The following is a 10320-nucleotide window of genomic DNA, read 5'->3' on the forward strand; positions in this document are numbered from 1 at the left end:
GCACCACAGAATGCAGCTGGATTAGATTTATTATTGATTTGAGTTGATGTTCTGGGAAAAGCAGCCCCCGGATCAGTTTGCAGCTCATCATCTGTCAATTAGATGCTTGAATGTGATATCACTACTGCCGCCTACTGTACCAATATACACACAGCGCATCACACATTTAAACTTCCATCATATGGTGTTACAAAAAATAAACCACACAGCATAAATTTCTTCACATTACTTTTAATTACAAGTTAACAGACTCTGTGACATATTAGAAAAACAGATTTTCAGAGTGCTCATTGAACCCAAAACAACAAGGTCTAAGGTTTGCTAGTACCTCTGCAAAACGTGACACATTTAGTTAAAAACTACCCTAAGAAAACAGACTTCTCCAAGCCATCCTCAGCTTTGGTGTACTCCAGGTGAGATCTGAAGTACTGGCTCTTGTACCGCGGGCTGCTCCGGACAAATTCAAGATAGTCAGGAGTTCCAGGGCAGATCACGTTGTCTGCCAGTAGAACGCTGCCTTTCCTGAGGAGGCCGCAATCCTGATGAAAAAGCAAAGAGCTTCATGCATCGTGACAGAAAAGAGTTTGATGAATAGAAAAATAAGCACGACAAACTTGCCTCCATTAGTTTTGCATCCGGAAGGTAACGATCCTTCCAGTGATCCAGGAAAATTAAATCAAATGTTGTCACCCCAAACTGCTCTTTCATTTTGGGGATCCAGTCACCAGATGCTCCTTCAACTAATTGGACCTAGGAAGAAGAAACACATCCTCAATACCAATTTTTGGCCTTCAAAGTTTCATTGATTACTACTCACAAATATTCAACCCTTTGGCGGGATTTGAAGACACCTGGGGGTAATCAATCACATTCATATAAGCTAATCAACCACCATACCCGGCCTAGTCTCGCCACCAGACAATCAGAGATCTCCACCTTCTGATAAGTGTCTAAAGACTGACTTGTGAGTCTATACCCGGCCCAACTTTTGTAGGAATTAGCCTTGCTGTGTGTGTGTGTGTGTGTGTGTGTGTGTGTGTGTGTGTGTGTGTGTGTGTGTTGTGTGTTGTGTGTGTGTAAAAGAAAGAGTGATAGGGAGGGGAAGAGAAGTTCAAAGGGGGACTATTGCACACAGTGTTCCTGTAAGTTATTAATAACTCTAAGGCCACAGGTCAGACCGCATCAGAAAGTGAAAACCGCACAGCAAGTTTTCACTGCAGTTGCAAGCCGTGGATAACTGTCAACAATTTCTCTAACCTGTTCCTTTTCCGTGTCGGACAGCCAATTTAATAACTTGAAGTGGGGGTCAATGACTGCACTGAAAATACTGGCCTCATCTGTGTCTGACACTTTCTGACACTTAACACCTCCTTTCAGTTTCCTCCACCAGTTTACTGGTGATAAAACAAAACAATATACAGAGCATTCGAATACTAATTTGGATGCGAGTTACCATGGCAAGCTTCAAAGCATTCTGGTCAGCACTATTGTCATCTGACCTGTGCCGAACATAAGGCTGAGTACCATTCAGCACCTTTAAGTACAAACTAGGATTAGAATGTCTCCTGTCAAACGATACATGCATTCTTTCCCGACTCTCTGCCAGATAATCAAACTTTTCAAACAGCTTAACATCTGCCTGGTTAGCACAAGCTAACAGAAGCAACAGCAGCCCACACCGTTGAACCCATTCATAACCGTTAGGTAACATTAGCCATGTAATGCTAACAGTTAGCTCTGTCACTGTGTATGTGTGCAGCCAGGCAGACACTCACCAACTAGCGAGGAGCTCACACTCAGGCAGCAGCAGGTACAACTTTTACAGTCTGTGGTGTGGTGAAGCCGAGCTAAGTGTGTTTGACAGAGTTGGCAGTTCAGCATGCCGAGATGCTACCAAAGTATTCAAAAAGTATATAAGACTATACTACACGCCTCTCTAGTCACATTATGGATACTGAATGAAGTACTCTATTGGTATTGGTATCACTTTCAGGAAACCAGTACTGGTACTGGTATCATAATTGTTTTAAACCATACCCAGCCCTGACTGCACACACTATGTAATGGATTGTTTTTCAGTTTGTATGGAGACACCTGGCTTTACCTTATCCTCTAATCCTGCCCAAGCGATGACTTGACGAGCAATTGCAGCATAGTCTGGGTTGAATTCAAGAGTGATGAGCTTGCCGTGAGGGGGAAGCAGGCTGGCGATCCGTACTGTGGAGTAGCCACAATAGGTTCCCAGCTCCAATACAGTGGCTGGGTTTACCTCAGACACCACTGAGTCAAGAATGCTGCCTGCGGCAATAAAACAAAAAGAAGATACCAAAACACACAGCTGGGTCAAGTGAGGTAATGATGTCCACATGAAACACATAGTCACATGGTGAGAAATCAGTACCTTTCTCATCCCCCACATTCATGGCCCATTCCTTGTTTTTGCAGAACTGATCAATGGCTTTCACCACGCTGCGAGGGTCCCCTCTGGTGGCGTTTTTCTGTACTGCATCCAGTAGCCTCTGAAGGGAGAGAGAAAAAAGCTAGACATGATATATCTATAATGGAGCATTTTTTAATATCACTGTGCGTGTCATAATTATTCACTCATTAATACTTTATAGATGATTAATAAGCAAACATTAAAAGAACTTGGGTTGCCAGTTGTAACCATGCATTAGAGCAACAGACCCCATGTGTTGGTGTCTGTTCTCTTGTTCTTCAAATTCTTTTATTTGGAATTTTTCTCCAAAAATTCAACACAACATCATTAATGTAAGACATACATTTTTATCCTTTGCAGCTCAATACCCCTGAATGAATGTGGCTTGTCTTACCTCTGGCTCACACAAAAATGTCTCAACATCAACAAACTGTAAAACTAACTGTTGAACAGACGCTAAACGATCAGTTTATACAAAAGTCACAAAGTGAGCTCAGAAGTATGACATCTTGTGACATACATGTCGAAATTGAGTTTAAACTGGAGAAATATGTGTGGCATGAAAAACAAAAGTACAGAAAGGCTATTTGTAATTTTAGAGTAAACAACACCAGAATTCCTGAAGTCACTGGAAGATATAAAGGGCTGGACAGAAACCAGAGGATCTGCAGCCTCTGTGATGATAATGGTGTGCGAGATGAGTATCACATTTTGTTTGAATGTCAGAATGTAAGCTTAATGACACACAGAGAAAGGTATTTGCCAAAGTATTATTTAAACCGTTCATCTATGTTTAAATTAATTTTGTTATTACAATCATATAAGCCAATAATTTGTAAATAGGCACTTTTTTGAAGAATGCAAGTAACATTGGTTGTAATTTAGCCACCTGTTTGCCATTGTTTTGTTATTGTATGTAATGTTTGTACTTCATACCATGTGATATGGTTGTCAATCAAATAGATGGAAAAACAAAGATACACAAAGTGGCCCCAAAAGACAGAAATATACCTCAGAGACCTCAAATTAACCTTTAAAGAGACATAAAACAACAACAAAGAGACACATGACGACTAAAAAAAGACAGAAAGACACAATCTACCTCAAAATGACTACATAAGACACAGGTATACCCCTGAGAGATGCAAAATGACCTCAAAGAAATACAAAACCACAAAAGATGCTGACAACAACAAAAAGAGACAAAGCTTGCACAACATCTATGTGTCTTGTTCCTATGTGAGAAGTGGTGTCCCCCAGTACCTATTGTGTCAAAATCCATCTATCATAATACTGTTGAGAAGCATTACATCCATTTTTACATGTTTCATTGATCATTCCTTTATTATTACTTCATTACTATGTAAGTTAGACCTAAATAGGAAGCGTCACTCAACATAGTAAATTCAATTTTTATTTTTGTTGATTTATTAAATTTTTTTAAAAAGCTAATCTAAGTCAGCTTTATATAGACTGGAAGTAATCTGATGATCAAGACTTCAAAGAGGCCAGTAGTTTAAAGTAGAGTTAGATAGGTTTAAGGAGAGGCAATATCCTGACATGTGTTGACTGAGGTATATAATATAAGGCATCTGTGTATTTATTTTTTTAACAAGTGTATCCTCAGCATATTTTCTTCTCCTGCACTCCTGGTTGCCATCAGCTGATCACCACTATGACGTGTACAGCTGGTTCTTGTTAATCTGTACTGTATGTGCAGCACCTTCTCCAAGTTTTCTTACGGTTTAAACCCCTCTAGGTAGTTGTGCTTTTACCTGTTGCTGCTTCATTGTTTGCTTAAAGGTAATGCTGAGCTTTCTTTGCTGAACCTGTTCAAGTGTAGTAGAGTGTCTTTTACTACATCTGACTTGAGTTAGGACTGACTCTGGCTGTCTTAAACCAAGACGCTTTCCTCAGGGACGTAGGTTAAGTTACAGGGGACACATATGAAACAGGTGTTTTGGGGGTTCACTGCCAGAAAATTTTGAGCATCAAATGCATTCTGGTGAATTTTTTATGCAAGTGTTTCTGCTTCAATTTATGGTGTAATTGTCTTTTTTTGTTTGTTTATTTTGTCAAAATAAAAGTAAAACTCTGCCACTGTAATGTTTTCATTGGGAGAGACAAAAGCTCTGTTCTAAATATTGAGAGGGATGTGTCCCCTGCACTCCCCTTTTCACTCACCTTTTCTCAGGACTTACGTGGGCGTGTACAGACTAGACCAGACCTGACTGACTCTCTCAGTCTTCTGTAATTGTGGAAAAACTTGCTAGGAATATGTACACAAAGTTTCACCTCAGGATTATTACAGTGGCAGAACATAGCTGGAGTTTGGTGTCTAGACCGTAGCCTCATCACCCTCACAGATATGTTTAAATAAGATACTGAAGAGTGATGATTAAATATCTTCCCACACAGGCGGAGTTCACAAGTGGGTGCTGGTTTGGAGGCAGACCTGAAGGAGCAAGCAGCAATACTGATACAGAGCAACAGTGTTGACAAGGCAGAGGGAGAGCTGGGAAATTTCTGGAGTTTAAATAGACAGCTAAATTGGGAGGGTCTGTTTTGTAGCTGTTATATGGAGAGTGAGGTATGACGAGCTCCTTAAATCCAAAAACAGAAAACTAGTTCATGGCAAACTGTGTGTAGAGTGTTCGCACCTGTCAGCAACCCTGCCTACAAAAGTTAAGAAATCAGGCTCACAGAGTTCTCTAGTATTTCATGTACGGAGAAAATATGAAATGTGATGTCAGGGAAAGCAAGCAGGTTTAAATTAAGCAGATATGGCAGCCCTTCCTTGACCACACCACAGAGAGAGGACCCTCATGAACACTAAGTAATTCTATATGACCATACTAACCTACGAAGAAGAGCACACTAACTGTTTTTGTTTGTTTGTTTTTTGCCTTCTCACATCTGTAGGGAGGGATTGTTCTTGTTGTAATGTTCTTTTTAAACTGCTTTAAGGATTTGTCTCTTTTCTTTCTGAAAAAGTTCTAAATGAAATATATATTTATTAAAAGAAGAGTTAAGGTTTGTTTCTGCTGTTATTGTCTGTTTGTTTACAAATTCACATTGTTAACACGCCGTGATGATCAAAAGAAAACAAGGCCTCAGGGTTTTGTTTTTTTCTTTCATTAGGGACAGACAAGGAAGCGTCAGCCCTAATTAATTAGCACAAAGAAAACGAGGAGCTCTTCTCAAGAAACAATCAGCTGAAATCACACATTTATACACATGCATACAAATCATGATGTAACCTAATGAAAGGCTTGGCTGATATCCATAAATCCATGCATTGGTCACAGAAAGATATAAAATGCAAAAATTAACTTCAGGTTTTGACCGGCTACTTCAGCAGTCGTTGTTAATGAGAATAAATGTTTTTTTTATGTTAAAGACTTTTGACTTGTCACAGTAGGAGAAGCACAAGTGTCACTACTAACATCAACCATGGCTCTGTTGCTGTAAAGTGTCCCAGTGAACCAGAATGCACAATAGCAGAGCTGTGGGACACCTAGTATATAGACTGCAGCTATTATGAATGGTATTAGTTACATCTGTGAAAGGACTATTGTTTCAGGTTGAATCTATTCCTGAGCTGCAGCTGACTTGTTTTCTTAAAAGCTTAGTGAACCCAGGAAAAAAATAGAATTACCGCCTTGTGGTTGTTGTATGCCTCCACAGACCTGTCAAGCTGCAGTTATAGTTTATATCCATGTCTGTCCAGAGTCACACGTCACATGCTATGAGAGTTAACAATGACTCAGATATGGATGTTAATACAAATTCTAAAATGTGGATGCTTCACATGCAACCCAGCAGCACAGAGGATCTATACAATGGACACCCAGGATTAGTGTCACCAGTTCAGTATCTGACCAAATGTCTCCCTTTCTCTTCCTGAGTTACAGCGTTGAATAATGGCCAGAAAAGTGTTTTTGCAGAACATTACGATGTCACAGTGAGTTGACCTATTTTTGTCAAATTTTGTTATAATTAGCATATAAATTCTTTCATTAAGGCCTAAATCAGGATTTGTGAGGTAACAGTGATCTTGACCTTTGACCACCAAAATCTAATCAGTTCATTGCTGAGTCCAAGTGGACGTTTGTGCCAAATTTAAGAAATTTCCTCAAGGTGTTCTTGAGATATTGTGTTCACGTGAATGAGACGGATATGAGACCAAGTGACCTTTGGCCTTTGACCACTAAAGTCTATTCAGGTCATCCCTGAGTCCAAGTGGATGTTTATGCCAAATTTGAAGAAATTTCCTTCATGCATTTTTGAGATATTGTGATCAAAAGAATGGGATGGCCCGACGTATTTTTTGCACATTTGTACTGATGGACATTACATAGATGGACTGTTGTGGAGCATAACAAAGATTTGATTGGGGGTTTTTACATCACTGTGTAAAAATGGAATCAAGTTCAGCAATGTCCTCAATGTCTAACAAGAGATTTTCAGTACATTTATGTATTGATACAAAAAACATATTTTTTAGACATACTAGTAGCGTGGCTCTACAGATGGTAATGTCAGTCCGTCTGTTTGCTCACCTGTATTGGAGGGATTGCCATGAAATTTAGTACATTCATGGTCCACAGAGAACAAATACTGTCCAATACTTTGGTTTATGACCAAATATCGGCAAAACGAATGGCATTCTCATCAGCTTCAGCTGTGCTTACTGCTAATGATAGCTAACACCCTAACATTATGCCTGCTGAACATCACCATGTCAGCGCTGTTATTAGCATTTAGCTCAAAGCACTGCTGTGCCTGGATCCTGAATAAAGTCTTGTTTACACATACCTTATTGAGCCATTACTGTAGCACAACTATTTGCAGACGTGTGGAGAGATGTGTTGATGTGTAAAGAATCTCTGGATGCGCGCTTAGATTTGTGAAAGAGTACAGGAACCTGCACATGTGTATCCAGAATCTGTTTGTGCATAATAAGATTTGTAAATGTGTAAAAAAAAAAATCCAAATCTGTATTCAGATTTGCAAGTGTACTGAAATTTGTAAGTGTGTAGACAAATCTGTAAATGTGTACATATATATTAATGAGTGTTTTGCTCCAAGAGCCGAAATACAATCATCAATTACAACTTAGGTGGGCCTCTTAATTGGCTGCCTTTATACATGTGACTGTTGCCACACTTCTGTCATGGCAGCGATCCGCTAATGTATGTGGAGATTTGTCTGCACCGCTCCGTCTGCACTGGGCCTCAGTAGCTATACAGCCGATATACCAGCAGTCGGCAGTAGCACTCAGTGATTTAAAGCTTAACCTTACTGTATATTCCATACAATTAATACTGTTTTTACCATATTTCAGTTCATGAAAGCCTTATGTTGATTCATGCTGCAGCAAGGAGACAAAACTTTTCTTTCTACTCCACGCAGATCATTAACCCTTGAAACAACTAATTGTAATCAGTTGATAAATTTAAACAATATTGTATTCCAGAAAAAGTGCAGCTCCCTTATTTACTTGTTTTTGTTTACAGGCCAGTCCTGCCCAGTTCAATATGGTGGTAACACTGACATTTTACATCAACAGGCCAAAGCAGTTAGTGCACCAACTTTGTACAATATGTACTGTACGTCAATGATCATAACCACGACTTAGTCCAGTGATGTCACGCTTAAAACCACGGGGATGTAGGCTGTATACTTAATGAGGCACAGAGCAAGCAGAGTGTTACAGACAAATCTCCACATGCATTTGCAATTGATGATCTGTCTGTATTTCCAACTCTTGGAGCAACATATTTTTTCAGCCATCAATATCTATGTACACATACAGATTGTCTACACATTTACAAATCTGATTCTGATTATGGGTTGAGATACAGTTACCCAGCTCTCCACACACATTTGCAAATAGATTTGCCACAATAATGGCCCCATAATAAATCATTTAAGGTGCATTTTATTTGTGTTTGAGAATGTATGAACATGCTTAGTTTATTTGAACTACCCTTACAATGCACAAACTTATTTTAGTTTTGACATTTGACCTACAGTGTGTGTGTGTGTGTGTGTGTGTGTGTGTGTGTGTGTGTGTGTCTTTTTCTATTTACAAAGCCTCCTGTGTGAATTTCATCATTGCCATATCTCAGTCTCCTTCACCTGCAAGGATGCATCACACTAATCTGGTCATGAGTGTGTTAGGGGGTGCTCTTGTGAGAGGTAAATACTGTATATTGAAGACACACCTGAGGACGTGTGGACTGGGTCACAGTGTCCAGCATCCGCTCCACAATAACATCATGCCACATCAGCGCCAGTCCTCCATGATACTGCACAGCAGCGGGGATCACCCATCTGTAAAGAGCATACAGGAGAGCTGCTCCACCGGTGCAGCTGTAAAGAAGAGTCAGCCACATCCTGCAACCAAGACAGAAAGCATCAATTCAGCATGGTAACATTGTGCTGCACTGTGGAGAGAGGCTGTGATAAATGTTCCACAGACACAGAGCAATAACAACACATCTGCATGAGATAAATGAAAGCTCTCATATCTCCCCTCACTCCACCTCTCCCTTTGTGTAGGGATAATGAGATGGGTGTTTACTATGCAGTGTACAATACTGCTACTGCTCCTGTTTTTATTATCAGCTGCTGCTGCCAGGCCCAAGCTGCACACCCACACACGTCTCACTGTGGTAATATCACTGTAGGATATCATTTAATATCAACTGCAATAAGCACTGGTAAACACATAACACAGCCCTTTGTGTGCAGCTTTCTCCCTCACAGAAGCAATTAGTGTGCTCTGATATCTCGAGCACAGATGAATTGGGATGAACAGAGTAAAAAGGAGGAGAAAAGCACAGCCAGAATCCTAAACAAGGGCTCCTTCTGTGGGAAAGCAGTGGAGAGCAAGGCTGGAAGCGGCATTACCTTGCACTAATAATGCAACTGTGAAAGACCAGTGGTGGTTGAGGTAATTCCTTTTGATTTAGAGTTTGAGTTGCATGGCAACTGGCTGGAGGTTAAGATCTGTGTCAGAAAAGGCAGAGCACTGGGACTTTAACCTTTACTTTGGATTCTGTCTAAAATACACACAACCAAGAGATTCACAGACAGAAGAGCAGAATAGTCCTGGCATGGCTAGATAAACACGCACTTTCATCTTTTATCATCATGTAGAGAGTTACTTGCACAATACCAAGTCACACGTTGTGCATACTGTCCAACATAACTAAATCTCTATGCAAATCACATCATTAAAGTTTTCTATTAAAGAACAGGAAGAAGAACAAGAATATAAACGTTATCAAAATATTTTAAAAACTTATTTGTTGAGAAATTGGCGCGACTACGAGTATCACCAATGTCAGTTACACACTAATCTCCCCAGTTTCACATTACTATGAGAAAACACATTCTTCAGTCCAAAAGAGGAACTACCACCAGACTGAGCCATAGTCTCCCCTGAGCACCACAGGAATAAACACTTCTTAAGCATAAAACAAACACCTCATGCATCATTAAAGGGTCTCTCATTAAAACCTAACAGAAAATGAGACTTACATGTGTGGGCAGGCAGCGCTCCCTGTCCTCTTCTCACCTTCTCTTGCTGCTAGAGGAAAATCTCTAGCTAAAAATTTCTAGCAGGCGGACATATGCCAGCATTTATGTGAGACTAACTCCTCCCTCTTCTACTTTCCATCCCCCTCTCGGTGCTCTGCTGAATGTGAGCATGCAAAGAATGCACAATGGATAAAATCTCAACGGTCACACACACACACACACACACACACACACACACACACACACATACACACGCACACACACGCACGCAAGCACACTCTCTGGAATTTCTAAAAAGGAGGGGTTAATTCCTGGTTGGCATTTAAAGG

The 10320-nt window shown here is 40.2% G+C and overlaps 1 protein-coding gene across 1 annotated transcript; it reads right to left on the reverse strand.

The window, feature by feature from the left end:
* Positions 1-211: 211 nt before the first annotated feature.
* comtb (catechol-O-methyltransferase b) lies at positions 212-10148 on the reverse strand. Its single transcript, XM_049581421.1, has 6 exons — positions 9992-10148; positions 8671-8842; positions 2402-2519; positions 2105-2298; positions 619-750; positions 212-539 (listed from the first exon to the last, which is right to left on the reverse strand). Coding segments are annotated over exons 1-6 (798 nt in total). The 5' UTR covers positions 9994-10148; the 3' UTR covers positions 212-359.
* Between the last annotated feature and the right edge of the window lie 172 nt (positions 10149-10320).

Source organism: Epinephelus fuscoguttatus, linkage group LG1 (genome assembly GCF_011397635.1).
Source record: "Epinephelus fuscoguttatus linkage group LG1, E.fuscoguttatus.final_Chr_v1".
NCBI lineage: Eukaryota > Metazoa > Chordata > Actinopteri > Perciformes > Serranidae > Epinephelus > Epinephelus fuscoguttatus.

Coding starts and splice junctions, on each gene's coding strand:
- comtb (XM_049581421.1), bottom strand. Junction 2,520..8,670: donor CCCAGTCCACACGTCCTCAG/GTGTGTCTTCAA, acceptor CTCTCCCTTCAG/AGGCTACTGGATGCAGTACA. Junction 751..2,104: donor GGGCAGGATTAGAGGATAAG/GTAAAGCCAGGT, acceptor TCTTCTTCCTAG/GTCCAATTAGTTGAAGGAGC.